Here is a 25,129-nt window from a genome sequence, read left to right as displayed (position 1 = left end):
TTTAAGTAATGGCATTTAAGGTGCGAGCACAAATCAATGAGTTGATTTCATTTGAATGTAAGTCAGTTGAAATTACACTGCCATGGTCATTGCCTCTTATAAACCAGAATGAAGTGAGCGGAGAGTGGTGGTGTGCACTGCTCGAAGGATGATGGACAGATGATGATGGACAAACAGAATGCGGCTAAAAGCAGGGAGCCTTCCCTAGCAAGAGAGGCATCTCATATTCATGTATTGTGATTACTTTTACTGTAATCCATCTGAGGCCCCCTCCCAAAGGCAGAGCTCATGACACCCCAGCCCTGGAATCTGAGATCCTTTCATATTAGGCAGAATAGCAGTCAAAGTCCCAAAAGGTTCCCCTGTCTCTGTTTTCTTTTGTCTCCTTCTCTTTTCATCTTTAATCGCTCATGAGGCTGTGTCACTTATTTGCATCTCGCTTGCTTGTGTGTATCTCTGTCATCATGGCTTATTATACTCATGTGACAGAAACAGACGACAGTCAAAACAAATTAACTGAGAATAAGACAAGTTTGAGAATATAAAAAAAAAAATTCTGGTGAATTTTTTTTTTTTTTTTTATATATATATAGAATTGTGTCAATTTGGGTTTTGCTATTCGTTTTTTGCTTTTTTACTTACTTATTTCAAAAGGATAGTGAAAGGTTGTGGTTTCAGACGTCACTATATTTAGTGCCGCAGAGCTGCTGCTTTGTTCTTGAAGAGAAAATCAATTTCAAACGTGTCCCTGCTCGAGCAGGATCATTTTCTTGAGCAGACTTTGCAACACAAGACATCCCAGTATTGGGTGCATGTTGAAATGTGAAAATGATGTGTTTCTGCTGACCCAGGATCGTCCATCTACCTCACTGTTCGGAGTAAAACATCTTTCTAACTTTCTACGCTGCTCAAACTCAGTGTGTTGCTCTTTTAGTTCTTAATCATCTGTATATTATCAGACATCAGTAGTCAATTTGTTTGCAAGCAAAAAAAGAAAAAAAATCGATATGAATTATAACAGCTGTCAACGAGCTTAATTTGTGCCCGTTTTTTTTTTTTTTTATATATATATATATATTTTGTAGAATTGTCAGCTGACACTTAAGAGAAGCCCCGTAACATTTTCCCTCATTGACATTTTTCTGGCTTTCAAGAACCACTCAACATTTTGAAGTTATTCACTGGACAGAGGAAGAGGCGTAGGGATTTGAGTAATACTCTTGTCTCTCTCACAAGATGCAGTCATAAATAAGTAAAATGAAGAATCCAGAGATGAGCTGCAAGATTGGAGGCCTCGGCTCACCTAAAAATATCAGTGATAATCTATTATTCATGCTTGGTATTCATTCCCCACCCACTGACAGATATGAGCAGTTATGACAGGGGGGCTCTGAGCTTCAGATGAGCCTTACAGGCACGTCTCGGCATCTTCCTTCCTGATATGCGTGCCCTGGTCACCCGATCATCTCTCTATTGATCCACTAACCACTTCCTCATGCTAGTAGACATGTTGGACTGCTATTTCTGATGTTTCCCACCACAAAAAGCTGCAAAGGTGCCACTGAATGAAGCATCTGCCACTGCATAAAACGTCTTGATTCTCCACCATGACACATAATACTAGAGACCGCTTTGGCCTTCCACTGGATGCTGACCGGAATAGTAAGCAGGGACTTTGTCCATGGAACAATTTTGGCAAAGATTGATAGCTGGCTTATAATAGCAAGGCAGAAACCATTTGCTTCATTTGCTGGCTTGTGTTTTTATTATTTTATTTAGAGCTCTTTTATGCGCGTCAGGCCATGAATGTCAGGAAATCTCCTGTTTGTTTTCTTCTCAGCGTGTCCTACCACTTATAGCAGCATTATATATTTGTAGAGCTAAAAATTTACATTGCCATCGACTCAGTTTACACTCCTCAGCATGCTGCGTATCACACAGACAAGGAAAGAGGGCTCCAGTGACATGCTTACATTTGCAGCAGGGTTTACCCTATAATCAAGTCATTTGCGTGGGTAATGATGTTTTTCTTGCCTCTGTGGTAATGGTACTATTTATTAGTCTCGCTCATTGAAAGTTCTGTACTGAAAGGTGTGCATTTTTTTTTTTATTGTGTCTGAAACACTACTTTGAGGCAACTGTACTTTTCTTACAATTACATACTGGTGAAACATTTCAGACATACGCAAAATTACTGGTTACCCAACATAACCACCTCTGCTGCAAGCATTTGTGCTAAATCAAAATAGCAGACTTCCTCTTCTCTCGGCATGCCTTTTAAAGAGTATATCTTAACAGATAATGTTATTCACACTTTCACTTGTATAAGTAAGATACTTATTTTTGTCCAGTTATGATATTAGGTGGAGAGACAGTTCAAAGCTTGTTAAAGTTCAACATGTTAAAGGTGCAAGTAAGGGGTGACAAAATCCACCACAACACATGACTGGATGATGTGTTGTTCGGGACAATACTGAAAGAAACTAAACCAGAGATAAGTTCAAGCTGAGTCCCAGGGCTTCACCTGATTATTTTTCACAACATGTCCTGCCTTTGCCCTCTGTGGAAGATGCATGATAAGCTGCAGGTTGGAGATATTGTGAGGTCCCCTTCCACTTTGTGAATCCCCTCAGACTTATGAAATCGCTCATGGAGAGGAAGTTTCTGCAGCGAATTCTTCATGCTTCCTTTGCTGCTCTCTCTTTACTGTTGTATTTGATGTCAATATTTAAATCATTTGTCTTGACGGCAAGGAATCATCTTCCCATGTGGTTCAACACAGGCAGGAAGGAGATAGTTTCACTTTCACAGCTCCATCTGAAGAAAATGGATGATTGCCTGTTCAAACAAGACTCTAAAATAAACTATCACCGTGAATGATTATTCATAGACAGTCAGGCCAGTGCTGGGTTAGCTTTGGTGATAATTCTATGAAAATGCTATATTTTTAGGTATGAGCCCATGGACTCGGAGCAGTATCTCCTTGCTTGTTTACAGCCCAGTGGTGGACAGCCAAGGTCTTCTGAAGGAGACCTGCCCTAATTAACATAAAACTGGGTTCCTGGGGACTTGGATAGTTTGGGGTGAATGATCTTGCCTCTGGTAAGGACATGTTGAGGGCAGCCACTAACACGCTAGTGTTAATTGTTTCCCGTATGTGGCAGTGTTTAAGACCCAAATGTATTAAAAATAGCCATGGTCTAATGAAGAAGTGGCAGCAAGGCATTTGTTAGGGGTCCAATTTTTTGCCAACGACTACAGAAATGATGGCTGACCATGAATTGGGCCTTGATAATGACGAGGGCAGGAGTCGGCGAGGGAGACGTGATACAGCAAGGTCTCAACTCATCAGTTCAGTAAGATTAGGAGGTGAATTTGGATGACTTCCCACTATTGATTGGTGGGGACTGATGATCAGATTTAATTTATGCAGCTTCTGGAGCCCTGATGTCAGTCTGGAAATCTGTTGAGGTCTTGATAATCAGCCAAGCAAGTCTTGCAATCTGCAGTCCTATTATTTCCCTCTCTTGCATTCTGTAATGGAAAAGATAAATCCTCCTTTTTTTAATTAGAGCAAAACCAAAGTAAAGCTTCCTTATCTCATTATCCCTCCATTCTGGATAGAGAAACCCTTGGAGACATCCTAGGAGGTGTAAGTTTGTTCTGTTTCAGTTATGGCTGTTGCCTTTTAGTGTGCACGGTATTTCCTTTTGATAACATCCATACTTAAGTTTTTTCCACTCTACTGATTTTGGTGAATTGCCGTTGCTAAATGGAAAAATGCTACACTTTTTTTTATTTCTGTTATTGCCGTGTACATGAAATTACCAGGAGCTAACACATGTCCAGTCCAGTGCTATCTAATACCCTGCTCTGTAATAAATCTGTCCTTGTCAAACTTAGAATCGATATAACTGAACATTTTAAGACAAAAAGTTGTTGATTCATCTCTAAAGTTATTTTTGCCGTCCTGGTGATGTTGTATTAGATTACATTATATTCAAATGTGTCCTTTTAAAGTTTTATTCATCCCAGTTTGGTCTATAAGTATTTCATCATTGTCCCTTGCAGCCATGCTTGTGTCATTCGTGGACAAGTAGTGACCTCAGATGGAACACCACTGGTTGGAGTCAACATCAGTTTCATCAACAACCCATCCTATGGTTACACAATCACCAGGCAAGATGGAAGGTAAGAGCCTGTTTCTTTACACTAACACATGCATACACACACACACACACACACACACACACACACACACACAATACAGGATGCAATCCAACACCACTAATCACTACCTGAATATATTTGTAACAGAGAAATGTGACAATAATGATTTTATTATTTTTCAAACACTGCAATTTAGCTGAAAGCTAATAACAGCAAAAAAAATAATACAAAAAAAAATAATAAAAAAAAAACAGTTGCCATAGCAAACTGTGCTGCCATTGATGTGCTTTGTGCCTTCATTTGGTCCAATTTTGGAGTTCTCGGCTCAATTCCCAGAGAAATCAAACAAAGCCCTTCTGGTACGCTCATAAGTTATGCTTCAGTAGCAGCAGGGAGGGGAAAGAATGAAATATGCCAATTCAAAGCATCTAACTGGAGCTATAAAACATAGTGCAGATGGACATTATTTATTTCACAATTGAAGATTTTGAGATTTCAGTGACACATTTAAGTTTAGATAACAGACCTGAAGCTAAGTTGTTTTTCTCGTTGATCCTCCCTTCATATAGCTGAATAATGCTTTGTGCTATTTATGTCATGGGTGAAAAATGGTCCCAATGCTCACCTTAATTAGTTGTGATTGTTTTGAAAATGTGTCCAAAGAATAATGCTTACTAAATGTACTAATTGACAAAAATCATTATCACTGTCTTTCCCAGACAATTCGACATATTGTCAGCCTTTTCAAGAAACCAAAAATATAAAGTCATTGGTCTCCTTCGTGTTGTTTCATTACAACTCCCCTTGTTGTGTTGTTGTGTTCTAAATAAGCAAGTAGAAAAGGCCTGAGTTCTGTATGTGGTTTTCTTTGAGCAACTCTGTTCAAGCTGCTTTGGCATCAGAAAAGTTTCTCAAAGAAATCCAGACGAAAACCTCAGACTGGCTTAAATGGTTTTCTTGGAGTCAAAGAGGAAAAACCTGAGAAAAAACTAGAATAGTTTTGTCTCTTTACCTTTTGCTCTTTTGGGAGTATAGTTTTTGGATCAAATTCCACAAGCGTACAGCACACACACACACACAACACCCAATCCCCCTTTATCTCTCAAAGTAGTCTGTGTTAGGAAGGCCTTGTGGCAGACCTTGCCCCTCTATCACAGCACAGCATGAATTGGTGTTTGCTCCTCAAGTCCCACTTCCTCCTGACACTTTTATCAGTCACTGACACTCTAAAGGCCCACATCTTTGCCACCGGTTTGATCTTGATCATTCTTGCTTCCCCTCGTTCCTTCCATCTTCTTGTCGCTCTCCTCTTCTTTCAACTTCAACAGAAATCTCTCATCTCCACCTTCTTCCCTTATTTCATCTGCTCTCCATCCCTTCACACTTTTCCTTCTGTAATCTCCCACTGCCCTTAAGCCTTTCTTTTCTGGGCACTACTTTTTCACTTATTTCTTGCACTTTCCTTGAGCCCAGGTCTCATGTCCTTTCCACAGCAATGACTTCCCTCATCTCTATCCTTTTTCCCATTTACGTGTGTCCCATTTTTCTCATGCATTACTCAGTTTTTTCCTTTTTTTTTTTTTTTTTGCAAAGCTCTATACTCTTTTCTCCCTTTCAGCATATGTGTAAACACTACTCCATCTCCCAGGTTCTCCTGTAAACATGCCCAGTCTCCTGCAACTCCCCTGCAATCACTGTAAACAGGCTCAGTGCAGCGTGAAATCAGAAATGCACCTGTTCAGCCACTTAGAAATGGGAAAGCTGTCTCAACTCATTTTTATGATGTGTTCTTTATTGTCCAAGAGCTTAGTTTTGTAAATTACCTTTTCCACCATCTTGGAAAGTTTTCTGGCCTAGACTAAAGAGGTTAGTTTAGTTTCTTTATAGCTGTGTAGCCATTTTCTGATTGGCTGCATATCGAGACAAACTCATTCTCGTTTTGCTTTTCTCTAATAATGAGTAAAATGTTGGCATGGATCCTAGATCATAACATTATTAAGGGCTTGCGAGCACCTCAATGGGAGCCATGATTCATATGGCACATCCAGTGTGCTGGTGGCTACTTGGTAGTTTTTTTTAAAACATCCATTTGTTGGACCCAAGATAATGGAAACATTTCGCATGGACTTTTTTTTTTTTTTTTTTTGCTGTCTCTATTTATTCTTACCAACTTTTTGGTCTGCCCTTGACTCACTTTACCATCATGTAGATATCATCCAGTTCATTATAAATATGCATTAGCTGGCAAATGATTGTGTATAATTTGTATGAGGCATGCCAAATTCACTGCCAAGGTTAACTCTCTGAGCTTGATGCATTTCCTGAGTGTGCAAGCAAGCAAGGCTGTTGTAGGTAGCTTAATAAGTTTTGTCACATGGTCTAAGGCTGTTCTCCTGATTGATAACAGCCAGTGAATCGCTTCATCGATTGGCTACACCGCCCATGGGTATCTGTCCAGAAGTGTACTGAGTGTGCGTGGCCTGAAACTGCCAGGCGTCATGCAAACTGAAAGGCTGTGCGGTTATGGATAGATCACGGCTGCACCTAGGTACTCCTATAACAGCCCTCCTCTGCAGCCTCTGGACTGCTGGAGAATCTCACTTCGCTCACACCTAACCAAGGGCAAAACACCAAGGGTGGGACAAGCCATCGTTTATCACCACGGCCAATCAGATGTTTGCTCTCAAGGGAAGTTAGACTGAGCAGATTCTTTATATAGTCGCTTAAACCAGGAGGGAGGTCGCTCAGTTTAGAGGCCAATATTTAGACCTGCTTTTTTACCTGTAATAAAAACGCTGCTTCCTGTGTGAGGTTGCGGTCCTGTCCCCAGGGCCTGTAGGTGACCAGGTGCTAATTGGCTCTTAGAGAGTAATGACAAAAGCAGAAGTCCAGCGCAGGTGCAGGCATGCTTTTGTCACCATGCAGCAGTAAGAAATGATGACATTGCCAAAGTGCAGCCTGTTTGCTGAGACACACTCAGGTCACACCAGAGGCAGAGGCCCTTTCATGCAACACTAGATGGGATTGCAGTGCGGGCTTTTAGACTGATGTTAGAGTGGACAGCCTTCGTCTAAGGGATCAATAAAGAAGTGGCGGCTGCCTCCATCCTGCAGCACAGTCCTCTCTCTCACACATATAAATGTGAGCACAGGAACAGTGTATTACATGCACATTGGGGTGAAACAGTCATGGCTGAAACCTGCTTTTATATTTTTAGGCTGTGTGCTCCTGAAAGACAATGCCAAATAATAAAAAGTATACTTTCCTAACAGCCTCCATTTATGAATTTACTACTTTTTGATTTGTTATGATAATGCTTGAGTAGGGAATACAAAATATTTATCAAATGCACATTAAATTGTGGCCAGATTTAATCATCAACACACAATAAATTAAAAGCATTGCTGATGGTAGTTTTATCTGTGACAATTTAAAAAAAGATGTTTAATTCATCTTGAAATATTCATCCTTTCTGACATTGTTCACATCTGTGTTCCAGTTTTGACTTGGTGACCAATGGGGGCATAGCCATAGCCCTGCACTTCGAACGCGCACCATTCATCACCCAGGAGCACACTCTCTGGTTGCCATGGGGACGTTTCTTTGTCATGGATACCATCATCATGCGGCATGAGGAGAATGACATCCCTAGCTGTGACCTGAGCAGCTTTACTCGGCCCTACCCTGTGGTGTCCCCAGCTCCACTCACCGCGTTCGCCGGCTCCTGCACTGAAAGGGGGACTGTTGTACCCGAAATCCAGGTGACACCCCCCCCCCCACACACACACACACACACACACACTCATCACTGACCTCCAGGCTGTAATCTATGTGGGTCTCTCCCGCAAATGATTCATGCCAAACAGCTGGGAGAGACTCGAAACTATTCATCAAGCACAAGTGTAATAGGAACTCTGGCTCGTGGCAGTGCTGTGATTTTATCTCTCTATTGTAATTGGTTTGTGGAATTTGGGCAATTTACAAAGTACATTGTACTGTCTGACTGCAGAGTGATGATCCTTACCTCACACACAAAAAACAGTCTGTGCATTTTGGTTTGTAGTGTCCGAGATTAACTATATAAGTAGACTACCACTGGAGAGGATTTGCGTTTACGTCCCACAGTTACACATATTTTGTTGTCTGTCTACATGTGTATGCATCTTGTTAGTGTAAACACACTCTTGGGCTTTTGTGTGCAACTGAGTGTGTGGCTACTGTATGTCTTGCAGCCATCTCTGTGCCCTTCTCTCATTACTTTGTTGTCTGTTTTGCTTCATAAGAACTATGGCAAATTGGTGAATTTCGTATGAAGTTCCATCTATTTATAGTTGCTTTCTCTTTGCTGTTCCTTGAACTACCATACGCGGACATTATCCCATTTAAACTTGTAAAAAGAATTTGTGATCAGTTAGCTCTGTGAACATTTACAACAGTGACGGGTCCCGTGACCAATGGTGCCTCGAGTCACTGTTGTGGTACTCTACATCTTGTTTTGTACTGTAGAGACAGGCGACATGAAGTGATTTCATTATACCAGAGAGGAGTTGGGCAACTAAACCAGCGCTGTCGACCTTTGATCCTTAATGTGAACACTGTACAATCTGACCTACTGTTGTATTATCAAGAGGTTACACATTGACCTTAGTGGAAATTTCCTCAGGCAAAAACATTGCCTCCTCCTGAAGTAACTTTTATTACTCTATATATTATTGGATTGTGCTCGCTCTGAGCCCAAGGGTACCCTTGTAATGTCGTTGGATTACAGCGATGACCTAATGAAGAATTTGCCATTATTAAATCCAATATGAAAAATACTCATTGGAAGACAAAATGAAGAAGTCCTTCATCAGATGCCAGGTAACACATGAGCATAATTGTCCTCTAATTAGTGTTTATAATCCTCCCCCGGGGCCGTACCTTTGGTTGGAGGCGAGGCTTTCAAAAATATGTGATAGGTTGTAGTGGCCACTGAAAAATTGATCACCCGTGAGGAAACAACAACATACAGGGGCGATGTTATTAATCCTACCTTAACCACTTAAGAAAATAGATTTCTAAGCTGTCAGCTACCATTAGAATTCATGTTTTCCATTCATTGATGAGCTTTGTTTTTTTTTGTCTATAGTCACTGCAAGAGGAAGTCTCTATCCCAGGGACAGAAATGAAACTCAGCTATTTAAGCAGCAGGACCCCCGGTTACAAGTCAATACTGAGGGTGACCCTCACCCACTCCACAATCCCTTTCAACCTGATGAAGGTCCACCTCATGGTGGCTGTGGAGGGCAGGCTGTTCAGAAAGTGGTTTCCTGCAGCCCCCAATCTCTCCTATGACTTTGTGTGGGACAAGACTGATGTCTACAGCCAGAAGGTCTACGGCTTGTCTGAAGCTTTCAGTAAGTGCATATTTTTGCTTCTTTTATTTGGGTCACATGTGACTCACTACTGATAGTTTTGTCTTTTCTTTTTTCCCCTAGTTTCAGTGGGCTTTGAGTATGAGTCATGTCCAGATCTTATTCTGTGGGAGAAGAGGACTGCTGTTCTTCAGGGCTACGAAATCACTGCCTCCAAACTGGGAGGGTGGACTATAGACAAGCACCATGCTTTAAATATCCAGAGTGGTGAGTCAACTCCTTTTCAAATTCCTATTGTCAGCAACTTATTACAACACCTACTCAAAAGATGGTTTTGTGCCACAACATAACTTAATTTTAAAAGTAACGTTATGTGTGCCAGGGCAGTTGGCAGTGTATCTGTTAATGCAATTTTGTACTCGTTTTATGAAATTATATCTCACAAGGACTCAATAATAGATTTTGTGAAACGTGTGTAGTGTGTTTTGAGTTTGCATCTTCTTATATTTTGCACATATGAGTCTGAACAAGCCAGAAAGTGTTGAAAAGTGCCACATGTTCAGCAATGATGCTTTTATTTTAATGTTGTCTTTTGCATTTGAAAGATTTTTCCAACCAGCAGTTTTATTTTGTGACAGATAAACCTATTCCTGTTATATTTTTTTGTATTACTAATGTTGATTTTAAGGTGAGAGGGGTCAATTTCCTCATTGCAGACAAATTACTCCAGAAAGGCAGCAGTAGGAATAACTTTGTGCTGCACCTGTCCTGGATAGGCTCTGCTGTTTGTGCCTGGAAGGGTTTATCAGAGATGAAGCATACTTGAAAAGTGCTCGGGTAGGTGGCATTTAGATCTGTCACACTGAACCTGCTGAGTCTGAATGTGGTGTCCAGAGAGGGAAGAGAGCTGCAACTTGCTCACTCGCCACCAGCGCGTCCTCCCCCTCCCCCCGCACCTCCATATCTTGTTCATGCCAAGCATTTTTAGAACCATCCCTAATTAAATTGCTGTCAGACTGCTACTCCCAGCAGCAGCAGTCCCTAAGATTAAATCACGTCCTAGAAAGGGGATGCTTGGCTGATCGTTTCTGATAGACCAAATGTTTTGTTGCTCAAAGAGCTCAGGTCACCAAAGTGCCATCAGAAGCAGAAAAACAACCACAGACATGCAGATGCTGAATTTCAAATATGATTACAGTGATTGAGTAGCAGGAACTTCTATACATTTACATATTTGACAATTTTCCAAGAGTAGACTGGCACTACTAATAGAAAAAAACACAGTGTGGATGTGTGTGGGGAGGCATGTCTGAGTACCTGCACATGAACTATACACATGCTGTTCTATTTTTGTTCGTTTCAAAGTCGATGGAGGCAGAAAAGCAGGCACAATGCAAGAGCAAGTCAGTTTTTGTGACTGTTTTTGTGTTGCAAGTTTTTAGCTACAAGAGATTCCACTTGTGCCAACGGGTTCTTGGTCCTCATTTTGGCGTGAAATTGTTCCTGTGTTTTCATCCGTTAAGACAAATTCTTATTACAAGCACACAGCAATTTTCATGGCTTCAGTTAATGGAGGTACACACAAACCTATTTAAAATTAAACCAGATTCTCAGCTGTGTGTTGACTTATGCTTTCTTGTAAATCTTTCATCTAATACACCTTTTAAACCGCATCCCACTATCTTGAACCACTGGACGACAGCTCCTTGCAGAATTAAAGTCTCACTTTATTAAGGTCTCACTGATGTGATAGCAAACTTGTTAACTTCATAACACATCATTACAAACATATCAAGCAGCAGAGATATGTGCATCTCAACACTCCAGAGTTACATCACAATATTAGCAAATTACTGTAAGTGTAAATGCCAGAATCAGATTGTATCTTCACATTTATTTTTTTATTTAAACAAAACTCCACAACAAATACATTCTGTAGGTACTAATAATGGTGGCACAATTAATATTTAATATTTTTGAAGTTGTATTAACTAGCATGGCTATAATTTTATTGTTAGATAGGTTTGCACACATCATTTTACAAAGGACAGAAATTTGTGTTATTCATGAGACACTAATTCAACTTGAAATTAAGGCATTCTTTGCTATTAGTAACATATAGACGGTATTGTATATTCATTATTTACTTTCCTGTATGTCTTCTTTGGGAATTGTTTTTCAGGGGAAAGTCAGACCTGGATGCATTCCCCTACCTTATTTAGAAACACTACCAGCAAAATAAAGCCAATTGTCTTCAAAATTTGCTCAGCCTAAACAAGGGGCAGGTGTTACTTGTTTCTTTCCTGTGCCCTCATCAGGTATTCTTCACATGGGCAATGGAGAGAACATCTTCATCTCCCAGCAGCCTCCTGTAATCGGCAGTGTGATGGGGAACGGGCGCAGGCGCAGCATCTCCTGCCCCAGCTGTAATGGCCTTGCTGACGGGAATAAGCTGATGGCCCCTGTGGCTCTGGCTTGTGGCTCAGATGGAAGTCTGTACGTGGGTGACTTCAACTATGTGAGGAGGATTTTCACCACAGGGAACGTCACCAGCGTCCTGGAGCTCAGGTAACGGAGGAGAAGCCTACTAACATTCTCCCAGGACCATGAGCTCAGATGGGCTTGAATACAGGCCATAAACCACTGAGGTCGATTGAGATAGGCAGGAATACCCTGAAGGCACAGGATTGATGGTCCTGCCTCTCTCATTCACCTGTATCAGCTGGAGTTTGGCACTCATTGGGGCTGCAGAGGATATAGTGGGGTCTTAACAGAAGACATCCCAGAAAAAATTAAATCCTTTTTTTTATATCAGTAACGGCAGGTTTGAGTTGATCCAAAAAAAAAAAAAAAAATCTAATAATGTGTCCTGACTCTTTTTTGATTAATTCTGTCCACTACTTTTTTGTAACTTTATCATCTATCAACTAACATTTCCTCTTCTTTCTTTCCTTCTCTCATTTCTGCTGCTTTTGGCCAACTTTGGCAGAAATAAAGACTTCCGGCATAGGTAAGCCATACAGTGTTTGCTTAAAACCAAATAGAAATAAATCCAGTCCAAATGGCCTCATAATGACCTTTTGAGTCCACTACAGAAATGCACTTGTTATCATCCAGAAGATCATTATCTTGAAACACAGATTATATGTATATATATATATATATATTTTAAATCTTTATAAAATGGTAGATTTAAGGCTTTATTCACTATGAACTTCTGGATTCAGTGCCTTGTTCACGACAGTGAATTTGCTTCTGTATGTATGATTGCAAAAAGAAAATGCAGCAAAATGTTAGCGCTGTAGAGGCTAATGGCTCAAATTGCATTGTCCAATATAGAAGTGATACTGTTGCCCCCAAACATGTGTGAAGTATTATATAAAATATAATATTTTTAATGTATTCTTTGAATTATAATGACTTGTGGAATTGCAATTTGTTATGAAGTGTCAACTTTTCCGACAGTTTATTAGGTACACATTAATGGATCCATTGCAATCCAACAGAACAACAATGCAAGAAAGCCACCCTTTATGAAATGCATTATTTTAAGTTTTTTTTTTGGCAGTGTCAGCGAATTGTTAATGTGTATTTGTTGTCATTAGGAGGGTGTCATTTATGGTGCTTTCAAATTAAATCATAAGTTATCACCTTTCCATATTATGAAATGCATTTCATAAGGGTTTTTGTGCAAAGCCAGGTGAGCTAAAATGTAGCAGTGCAGATTTTACCAGTGAGTTAAGATAGAGACCTCATTTTCCATGGCAGGGGACAGCAAGGGAAATATTTGTCTGCTGTCTTTAGATACCATGTCTCAGGTAAAGGGCTATTGATTGATTTTTCCATCATAGTCATGGCTTTACCTGGAGAACACAGTCAAAGTAAGGATAAAAAGCCTCGCGAAGCTGGTCTCTGGCCTCTGTTTTACAGAAGGACTCAGAAGCTCTCCGTTTCTTTTCCTCTCTCTGTAGTTATCTTCTCTCAGTCTTTATTTCTTAAATGTCTTTATGTGTAACAGAAATCATTTTATGTCTTTATGTTTTAATTCACACATCCGATAGACACACTTGCTCTGTTTGCTAGAGCAAGACTAAAGAAACGTCAAAGCCCTGTCCCTTTGGTCTCAGTACTACAAACACATTTGCATATTAAACAGGAGATCTATCCCGGAAAACACAGCATGTGTCTGTATAAAATGGGTGGCTGCCTCCTGTTCATGTGTGAGCTAGCGATAGGAGTGGTGGAAGGGAGGTGGGTGATCTCACTGCAATGTTCATTGACCCCCTACTAAGGATGTCCCCATCCTCTCCAACCATTTCCGCGACAGCATGCCGCAAAATCCAATTATCCTCTACAAACTAGATATTGTCAGTGAATATAGATGGAGTATATGGCCACAGCTCAAGGTCAGGAAATAACACCTCATAGTTTCAAACTCTGTGGGGAACAACACTGTTCTACATGCAACGAGGAGCTGATAAGGTATCAGCTGATTGCACCTGGCAGATAGAACGCAAAGCAGAATCAAGTTATTGAGATTTGCTACTGACCTACTCAAAGACAGACAGCAGTCATTTCCTCCATCAGACAGTTGTACCTGGAATGTATTGTAGACCGGCCTATCAGTCAACTTGGTCAGTGTGCTGATTGTGACATGCGCCTGAGGTCTGCCGCAGTGCCCCTGTCATCACTGATTCATCGAAGGTCAATTGTCATTTGAAATTATGTTGAAGATGACAATTCCACAGACCCACTTGTCTTTCTTCTTGTTATATTTTTAAAATGTGGGCTTTGGCACTGTCACGCTGACCATAAGCCCAAAAGGAACCCTGAAGGTTAAAGTTGAAATACTGTCTTAATCCACTTTGAATGATGCCCTGCTGACAACCTTTTTTTCCATATTGCTTATCAGGTCAGGCAGGACTGTGCTGTATCCCGCCACCTTAAAGATAACTCTGGTCATATTTAAGGTGGCGATAATCTTTTCATTGCTAAACTGAATATTAATTTTTTCTTTTTTTCTTTTTTTTTAAAGGGGGGGGGGGAGCATAGACAAGCTTATAAAGTCCCTTTCAAAATAAGATCAGTCCTAGCATTCATTACTAGAGTGCAATTGCTCTTATTGGGGTTTTACAATCCGTGATGCTTTTCAGCAGAAGCTTGAGTTTATTTACAAGTAGAAACTGATTTTTAAAGGAAATACTCCACTCCATACTATTATGGATTTGTCTACAGCTAACTTTGTTTTCAGTGTATTATGACACCTAAACTGACTGGAGTATACCAATAGACTTCAAGCATCCTACACAGCACAGCAGGATTGGTTATATTTGGTTTTATTGTCTGTCTGTCTGTCAGGTTGGGCAACCTCCTGTGGATGTGAAGGATTACTTTGTTGACTTGGCTGGGAATTTAATAGGATATGTTTCTGTGCTGGAATATATGCCTGATGGATGCATAATGTGTTTGGATTGCTGGTTTAGCTATGCATTTGTGTTTTTCTAAAAATGTCCCAAGGGAAATGGAAAGCATACTTATTTGTATTTCTTCCAGCAATAACTGGGCTGCTGCTACTGTGGCTGGATTGTTTCATATTGTTTTTATATGATGTCACAGGAATTTTGTGGGTTAGTAATTGGATAGTAATTAAGATTTCTTTGAAATTGTACTTCCATGACTAGAGCTCCATTTCTATTTGTTTTTATATTTCTGTATCTCAGTAAATATTACCATTGTTTCAATAATGTGAAAGAAACTACAAGTTTGTTTTTATAATTTACAAGATTTTCACAAATGTGCTAATATTTGGATGAGTGGCACTTCCAGTCTCTTTTGACAACAGGGATTTCTAACTAAGCTGTCTGTATTGTAGATGAGTTCTAAGCTCCACCATTATGTCATGTTTAATCTCATTCTATTTTTCTTTTTCCGTGTCCTGGGTTTAAACTCTAATTGTGCCCAATTGACTCTCTAAATGGCTTTTAAATCCATTTTAATTGTATTACACAATGTTTCTTATTGAAAGCTCCATAGCCCTCCCAGTTTATTGACTCAAGCTACTTTCTCTCTTTTCCCTCCACTCAGCAACAGCCCTGCTCACAAGTACTACCTGGCCACAAGTCCGGTGAGCAGCGCGGTGTACCTTTCAGACACCAGCAGCAGGAAGGTGTTCAAGGTTAAATCCCTGAATGTTGTGAAAGATGTGGCCAAGAATCTGGAGCTGGTGGCGGGCACTGGTGACCAGTGTCTCCCATACGATGACACTCGCTGCGGGGATGGAGGAAAGGCTGTTGAAGCTACTCTCACTAACCCCCGAGGTAAATCACAGATTTTTATTTTTTTTATAAAAATTTTTTTTATAAAGGATTATTATTTTCAACAAGACTAGATTGCTGAATTGTTGAAGACGGTAGTCCATTGGAAAGATCAACACATACATAACTTACATGCAATAAATTCACACAATCAAATTTATTCTCTTAGCTTCATCACAAGTTATATATAAACTGAATTTACATGTTACAACATGCCTTCCTGTGAGTTTCCTGAGGTCTTTTTTGCCTTGTTTTGTTGCTTCCATATTGAGATGATGCATTAGTCATTAGATCACATACTTCGTTTTTGTCGTCCACAGGGATGACATTATGAGTCATATGTAACTGAAATAACTCTGTTCCTCTGAAATGTGCACATGGATGACCCAGGTTTACACTGAAAACAGAGAAGTTTACTTTAACTATTCACGACTAGTGTCTGTAGGTGCTCAAATATTGTTCATCAGACTCCAGCCTCCAGATTAGTATTCTCAGATCCATTGTTGTTCGAGGCTAAGAGAACAGGAGAGAAAGACACTGGACTGATGAAACTTATAGTACCCTTCATCTATTTTGATGTTTCTATTGTTCTTCATTATTGATTAAAAAAATCTGTCGTAGCATTAGTTTTCATTGTAATGATTACTCTTATTTTGTTGAAGTAAATAGCCCTTAATTGTCATTAAGTGGTGCTTTGTACTCACATTAAGTCACAGATAAACAAAATAATTGATGGTTAATTTCCTCCTCATTGGGTGACTTTTTATCTGCAGGCATTACGGTGGATAAGTACGGTGTAATCTTCTTTGTGGATGGGACCATGATTCGCAGGATTGACCAGAACGGTATCATCTCCACTCTTCTGGGCTTCAATGACCTGACCTCAGCCCGGCCTCTCAGCTGTGATGCTGTGATGGACATCTCTCAGGTATGACCTCTCTGACCTGCACAGCCAGGATGGGCTTTCTTTTCTCTTCACCTACAGCACTTTCCCTGACTGACCCTGGTCTCCGGGATGTTTACACCCTGATGCTAGCTGTAGTTGCATGCTTCTAGCATGGATCTAGTGGCATTCAATTTAGTTTTGGTTAAGAGTCACAGGGTTTTCTCAGTGAGGTTCAAGATTCACAAAGGATACTGACATCGAGGGACCCAGATAGAGGTTATAGGCATTAACTGTTTTCCTGTGTTCACTTAAGTCCATTTCAGCAAAGTTTCTGTACCTATGATTTGTCATCGATTCTGGTAGTTCAGATCTGTTTTAACCCACAAGAGGAAATTAATTTTGCAGCACGGTGTCAAAACCATAAATACTGTATAACAGAATGGAATCAAAAAGTGTAAATACTGTGGACACCATATATACATAAAACACATACAATACAAAAAAAGAGTCTTTTTGATTGAAACACACTGGAAACATAAAAATAGGTTTGTGCAGTTAACCAAGAGTTTGTGTGTGGTAAACTTTGGTAGGTTTAGAAGTTTGTTTAATATTAACATAATTCAGGCAAAACCTGCATCTGTGTCCAGATAGGAAGATGTCAAATTCATGAAGCGAAGGATGACATCTGAAATTCCCTGAGATAGATTTTATTGCTCTAGCGGATTAAGAATTCAGGAAATTAGCCAGAAACACAGCTGTGCCAGCCTGGTGAAATAAAAAATGTAAATCATCTTGTGATTAGCAGGCAAATACAAATAAAAACTAGAATAAACATAGCATCAGAGTATAGAGCCTTGCTGAAAAACACTGGCACTGTAATCTGGGGAGCTTTCATGTCTATGTCAAGTGGCCACACAAATCCCCAAATGGAGAGGACCGCTGACCTACAGCTTTAGGGGGTGATGAGGACGACCTATAACCTCACTGGCTCTGGATTCATGCACACATGTTCATTGATGCACGGATACACGTGTACACGCACAAACACGCGCACACACGCACACATATGTACCAGACAGAACACATTCCCCAGGCAAGGACACTGCACTGAGGTTACATCACTCACCGGCTCAGTGACTTCCCTTTGGAGGTGACAAGACAGACTTTTTTCATACTGTTGTAGCCTTTGCAAGGTGTTTTGGTCCTCTCTGCCATACCTATCATAGCAGTAATTTATACATCCCCCTCCCTCCTCCACACACACACACACACACACACACACACACACACACACACACACCCTCTCCCCCCCAAAAAAAATAAAATTATGTGCTCTCTGTGCTGTCTACATTATTTGTAATCGTTTTAGTTTCACTACAATGAACAGAGCATTCTTGGGCTTAATTAGAAGACTTGATTGATGTCTGAGCCCTGCTCCATGTGCATTCACTAGTTTATTTCTTGCCCCATTGTGTGTGTTGTCGAATACGACTAGCAAACAGGTCCTGAGGGGGCCTCGGGTGCCTGTGGAGAGAAGTCTTCTGTGTGTGTGAAATGATGTATTCAGCGGAGGAAGCGAAGCCTCCAGCTGCCCATTTTCAGCCCCAGGGGAACTCCACCCCTCATGACCCCTGCTCGCTGCTCCCTTACCTCCTTACACACTAGCTCCTACATGCTTATCATCCTAGTTGCCAAGCCACCAGGAGACAGGCAAGACAGACTGCAGCGCCACAATGATGACAAATCACACAAGCATTGCCAGAGACACTCAGACAGTAAAAAGCATCCATTAAAAATTTATCCAGAGCACAAAGCTTCCTACTTCAAACACTCCCCAACCCCTCAGTTAGAACTAGAATTTCTCTGGAGAAGGCTCATCACAACGGTCATTACGTTTGCTGTACCACACCTGTTTTAGGCGAGAAATAATGTCAGATTTCTCTCTCTCATCTGATGAGGTCATTGTTATCCTGCTATACCATCTGTGCAGTGAGCGTACTGCAGCAAAATTCACTCTTAATTCGATGTACAGGTCTGTAACCTTTCTTTGAACGTTTTATCATCGTCAATGACTTTGACCTCATTTGAGTATCTTTTAAATTGTTTATGTTCAGGCATTAGGTCCTTGCTGTTTCAGAAATCTGCTCCACTTTCCGTTTTAAGTTTTGAAAATCTTCTCCGCATTCCCTGCTGAGCTCAAACTTAAATAGAGGGAATCCATGTCTTAAAACAAGATCACTTGAACGTATTTCGAGGTTGTTAGCAGAAAGCTTTATCAAGACTCTGGCTGTGACATTCAATTCAAATCTGAGAGGAACTTCAAATAATGACATGTTAGTCTCCTTCAGACAGGCATCATGCTGGTATGAGCAAAGAGTGAAGAGATTGCTAATGGAAAATGTCATTATAGTTCCAATAAATGCTCAACTGCGTTTAAAAATAGTTTTGTGTTGTGGTGCAAATCCATGGCTTGTGAGCACATTTTTGAATTTTTTGTTTTGTTTGTGCTGGTGGTAGCTATGTTGAGCGGGCACCACTGACAGCTGCCCCACTGTATGAAGGGGAGGGTATGATCGGGTTACAGCATATGGGATAGCATCTCAGGAAATATCCCTTCATCAGTCAGAGTGGCGTGAAAACCTCCTTACAGGCAGCTCCCCTGAGCCACTCCACACTCTGGCTCATGAAATATTTAACCACCAGTGTTGACAAGAAATAGGTTTTAAGAAATTGAAAGTCTCCCCTTCATTACCCAGTAAATGCATTTTCTGCTCACTGAAAGACAACATGTATCCACAGCCAGTCTCCTGTTTGTTGCCAAAAGATATATCCTATTATATAAGCCTCCTTCATTTTGAAGGGGATGATAGGGAGGTTCATGGGATGCGAGCTGTGAGTAATGCTCAAATCTGTTTTTCAATCAAAGGTGGATAAGTGCTCCACTGGTAAAGAAAGGCAGGGATCCAAGAATATGACCAATGCCAAGAGTACAGAAACATCAAGTAACCATCTCAACAGAATCCCTTGTCAGTTTTAAATGAATGATTGTCTTAGCATAAACTTCTAAATTAGAAAATTAGGAATATGTGCCGATAGCAGGTTAGTAAACGACATGATATATTAATTTTACATTTCTAGGTCATTATGACAAATTAGTCAGCCATGGTAACCCTCTTTCCAATTTCCCAGTTGTAGGACAAAGTTTTAAAAATATTGCTCAGGCAGTTCTTAAATTAAAAAAAAAGGTTGTCTAAAATCTAAAGCTGTCTTTGTATTTTGTTCCGGGTTTTAATCAGTCTCCTTTGTTGGAACTTCGATGTAAATATGACACTTCATATTATATTTCTGAGAGATGACCCTGGGATCATGAGTGGGAGAGAGACCGATTTATTGGATGAAGGCAATCTCTCTGATTTGTTAAAAGCTAGATACATTGTTAGCAGAACAATAAGTCATAATTTAGGAGGCCAGGGATGGGTTAGGGTTTCATTTGGTATGTGTACTCCTGTTTCTTTTCAAGTACTTACACAATCTCTTGTCATTACAAAATTAATAAAGCAGAGCCCAGAAAACAGAGACTTCGTAGCGGTGAAGGACACAGAAGTCTTGTCCTTAGGTGTCCACAGTTCTCATGATCTATTACAGTGTGCTTTTATGATCTCTCCTCATGCTGCCCTTCCACACCACTATTGTTATTATCTTTGATCTTAAAACTCATGCTTTTGTGTTTCCCCTTTTAAAGGTACGCCAGCTGTTATTTTCCTCCTTATCAGATGATACATTGTTTCAAAAATGTTTCTTCTTCTAGCTTCACCTATGAGATTGTCCACCTCTCTTCTCACAGAAGCCTATCTTTTTTTTTTTATTAGTGGTTTTAAATTATTCTTTCCTTCGGGGACTGTTTCCATCAGATAAAGTGAAAACTCTGCGGCTCAATAAAAGCACGGTCCGTTTTTTTGTGACCTGAAGATGATATTTTTGTCATGTTTTTTTTTTTCTCTTAGGTGCGTCTTGAGTGGCCTACAGACCTGGCAGTGAGTCCCATGGACAACTCCCTGTATGTACTGGACAACAACGTTGTACTTCAGATCTCAGAAAATCATCAAGTTCGCATTATAGCGGGTCGTCCAATGCACTGCCAAGTGCCTGGGATTGACCATTTCCTCATGAGCAAAGTGGCCATCCATGCCACCCTGGAGTCAGCCAACGCCCTCACGGTGTCTCACAATGGCGTTTTGTACATCGCTGAGTCAGATGAAAAGAAAATAAACAGAGTACGTCAGGTGTCCACCAATGGAGAGATCTCCTTGGTCGCCGGGGCACCAAGTGGCTGCGACTGCAAGAACGATGCCAACTGTGATTGTTACTCTGGAGATGAAGGCTATGCTAAGGACGCTAAGCTGAATGCACCCGCTTCCCTGGCAGTGTGTCCAGACGGAGAGCTTTATATTGCAGATCTGGGCAACATTCGTATCCGCTACGTGCGCAAAAACAAGCCCTTCCTGAATCCCCTCAGCATGTATGAGGTGTCCTCTCCCATTAACGATGAACTCTATCTGTTTGATTCTAACGGCAGCCATATTTTCACACAAAGTCTGACTACAGGAGACCACCTCTACAATCTGACCTACACGGGAGCAGGAGATATAAGCGGTATTACTGATAAGAATAAAAACCCGGTGATCCTCCGACGAGACACGACAGGGATGCCTCTGTGGCTAATGGTCCCGGACGGACAGACCTTCTGGTTTACCATTGGCACGAACAACGCCCTTAAAACAGTTGCTGCCCAGGGTCAAGAATTAGCTTTAATGACCTATCATGGAAGCTCTGGACTGCTAGCAACCAAGACGAATGAAAATGGATGGACAACCTTCTTTGAGTGAGTAAACATTTTTACAACACCGTTATCCACCCAAAGGTTTGGATCCAAGTTGAGCTGTTTTCTGCTTCGCTGCAAAGAGGAAATAATATATCTTTTAAATCTTTAAAGTCTAGTGTACAGTTTGTTCAAAGTCATTTCTGGAATATCTTCACTAAAAGCTCTGTATTCATTTTATCACTAAATGGCAAGATGCTTTAGTGAGTCAATGTATGGAGTCAAAGAGCCCTTTGTCATCTGATTCAATATTTTGGCATATGAGGTACCTTCTTGTGCCTGGACGTGTATGTCGCCAACAATACAAGACCTGTGCAAGTATGGGTGTAATCCTATTTGCTGTTGTCATTCTAAATAGGATTACTGGATGATATGTTACTCATCTGCACCCTTGCTTGCAGTGACAGACTGCAGACCATCACTTGTTTGGAGTCGTTTGGGTACAGGGGCAACATATTTCTGCTGGCAAGCAAATTTCACCCGGACGGCTGCGGTGATGGCCGTTAATATAAGCATAATAGAATAGCGAGAGGTCGTAATCGATCGTGGTGAAACACACTTTGTGAGGGAACAATTGCCAACACTCCCACACGCTTCAGCATTTGAGCTTAGGATTTCATGTTCTTGTGACTTGTATGGTGCAATCTGTCTCCCAGCTAATATAGTGTACCGAGGGATACTGTACTAACTGGATGTCATTCCAAAAAGTGTGATTAAGCAGATTGGCTGGTCAGACATCTGTTACACCTCGCTGGAGGAATATAACTCTGACACATAATCAGACGCTCTGTTTAATATGAGCAGACATTTATCACCTGTGTTTGATTTGGTTGTCATCTGAGACGGTTGTACTGAAAAAACGAAGCAGTGAAAATGGCACTAAAGCAACCAAGCATAGGCCTTTCTCATGGTAGACTGAGTTGCCTACGGCCTCAACAAATTCAGTGTGTGGTTGGAATTTTGAATTTTTTATGTTTGACTTTCTTTAAAATGAAACAAGAAAAGAGAGAGATTATATAGCACAAGTGACACAAAGGACCTTTTAAACATTTAACACAAACAATGGATGTTCTGGGGTTTCATGAATTTATCACAAGTCTCCCTTAAGAAGAGAGAAAATAAGAGCAGCATTTTCAGTTATGTTTGAATTACATGCATTATTTAATAAAACCATATAGCTCATTTCAAGGAAATACAGATAACATGACACATTGTTCTACAATTGGATTGTTTGTTCTTCACACTAATTGAGTCAGTGTTTGCAAACATAAAATAATCACATTTCTGTTGAGTGTAATGATCAAATACAACAAAACTTGTCAACTTGTAAAGCCCCCAAAAAATCAATAGCTCATTTTGTTTCTTTTTCATTTCAAATGCTTGTAACTATTCATTAAACAAACTCATCTTTAAAAAGATTTTTTTTTTAAATAATATATATATATATATGCATAAAATTGTGTGAAACTCATAACTTGAAAAAATGTGATTAAGCCTGTAGTTCTTACAGTATATGCATTTCTATATGCAAGATGCATTGTTACCACAACACTACAACAAGAAAAAAGAAATGATGAGGATTTGGCCTCATCGTCCTTTCATTTCTCTTTTCAAACATAGATGCTTGCAGAGCACAAAATACTGCTGATCATGTTCAAAACATATAATTATGTATTGAAAATGATTTATTCCATTTCCTGTATTTATCATTTAAATTAAGCAATGACTTCATTTTTACCCACAAGCAAATCATTTCATCCATGTTTCATTTAGACCCAATAAAGAGTGTTTGTTTTTCTTGAATAATTTGCTTTGAAGGTCACTCCACCACCTCAGGGTCAAAACAACAATTTGCTACCATCTGAACCTCTATTTATCTCTGTCCAAAACCGTGAACTACGAAACATTTCACCCATGTTAATGAATGTGTTTTTATACTTCGTAGTCTATAGATCAAAATGTATTTGAATTAATGCAGAAACCACAACAACAGCAACACAAAGGATTGACTAAAGAACAAAAGACTTCTGCCGCACTGCCTCTCTATTGTAACCTCATTTGTCTGCTCTGATGACCCCCAAATGTTTTTGTTGTAATGATAAGTGCCTATGCTTAAGGGTAACTGTTAATCTATTAAATCATGTTAAATTCGGAAAGACACCTAGTTATAGCTTTACTGTCCATTTAACAAGATGATAATATTTCTATTTAGTAACAAATGTGCTTTAGCCACTGGGTTCAAGCAAATGTTCTGAAGTTGAGTCCATAACATCAATAAATTATCACTCACATGTGCTCTGAAATTCTCAGGCAGCAGGCGAAACGGAAAGTATGAGGGTGCTGAGGTCAGGTATGCTGGAGCTGATGCTGATATGAAGTGTTCGGCCTATTGTTGGGCCTCAGCGTGAAAGGTCATAGAGCTAGCATGTGATGCGGAGGTGATGCGATCTGAATGGACTTGTGGCCAACCAGGGGGAAACCAGTTCTCTCCTTCTGCCGAGCACCCTGCCCCTGCATGCCCTTCTTGTCCACAGAAAGTAAGCTAATAGGCAGCTGAGCTGAAACAGGCCAGAGCCATTAGAGCTCGGCGGTGAAGCTCAAGGAATGGAACTAGCTTAAGGCCCTAATTGAAACCGACAGAGTTTGGGTCACGGATCAAGCTGGGCCGTGTAGGGTTGCTCTAGAATGAGATTTCTGTCTTGTGGACTCAGTCTTTTGTGCAGAGGTGACAGGAACACGAAGACATGAGTTGGAAATTAAAAGTGGTACAGTGCAGATACCATGTAACTTGTAGTGCTTTCACTGCAAAAACGTTGATTGCATGATGAAGACAGGGAGAGTGTCCTGCTGATAAAATATGAGCGCTATCAAAAGAAATCAAATGCTTAGATTTAAATTACTCTGCTATTTACTATTTCCTGAAGTGGAAGGCTTAGTTTGAAATGCATCTATGATTCCTAGTCCCTGGTACAGTTGAGATCAGATAACATTTATCTCTGGGAGATAATTCCTCTCCCACTCTTCCTTTCCATATTGGATATTTGAGATGGCAGCGCTGAGGAAATATCTGTAAACCAGCACCCGCCATCTCATTTATTAGAGGCTTTATTATGGCAGGCGGTAACATCGAAGAGGTTTTTCCAATCTGTATTCAGTGCACAGATAAAAGTCTTCATTCTAAGCAATGCATTGTTCCACACTCCCATTCAGGAACACTGGCAATGTGAAATATTTAAAATTTTCCAATGTTGATGTGCACTCTGAGCAAAATGAAACAATCTGGCCACTCATGTTCCTTGAATGTGATGAACAGACTGATTTGTGTGCTTGGGAAGATGTTGCATCTCTCCAAGGAGTCGCACCTCAGTGCTCCTCTTTGATAGGCTGTATAATGACATGAGGTGATGCCACTAATCCTTTAAGCTAAGAAGCAGTTTTCCAAATGGAAAAATGAGTGTGCTTTTTCATTTTGTCATGACAGTTTTCCCTTTTCAATTGTTTTGTTTTTTCTCTTTTGCATGATTCT

General features: G+C 40.3%; 1 protein-coding gene across 6 annotated transcripts in view; it reads left to right on the top strand.

Annotated features, from left to right (window-relative positions):
- tenm4 (teneurin transmembrane protein 4) overlaps window positions 1-25,129 on the top strand; it is a 139,166-nt gene that overhangs the window by 94,920 nt on the left and 19,117 nt on the right. For all 6 annotated transcript variants that reach the window (XM_069716343.1, XM_069716342.1, XM_069716340.1 and 3 more), the window contains 9 exons: window positions 4,072-4,191; window positions 7,670-7,931; window positions 9,299-9,566; window positions 9,648-9,791; window positions 11,843-12,092; window positions 12,514-12,534; window positions 15,609-15,841; window positions 16,612-16,766; window positions 20,729-21,606. In XM_069716343.1, coding sequence (XP_069572444.1) covers window positions 4,072-4,191; window positions 7,670-7,931; window positions 9,299-9,566; window positions 9,648-9,791; window positions 11,843-12,092; window positions 12,514-12,534; window positions 15,609-15,841; window positions 16,612-16,766; window positions 20,729-21,606 — 2,331 coding nt within the window. The remainder of the gene's footprint in view (window positions 1-4,071; window positions 4,192-7,669; window positions 7,932-9,298; window positions 9,567-9,647; window positions 9,792-11,842; window positions 12,093-12,513; window positions 12,535-15,608; window positions 15,842-16,611; window positions 16,767-20,728; window positions 21,607-25,129) is intronic.

This window comes from Brachyistius frenatus, unplaced genomic scaffold (assembly GCF_029030835.1).
Source record: "Brachyistius frenatus isolate BFR_SWC_R1_liver_20210118 unplaced genomic scaffold, ASM2903083v1 Contig_155, whole genome shotgun sequence".
Lineage (NCBI taxonomy): Eukaryota > Metazoa > Chordata > Actinopteri > Embiotocidae > Brachyistius > Brachyistius frenatus.
This window is presented reverse-complemented; position numbering and strand designations above follow the sequence as displayed.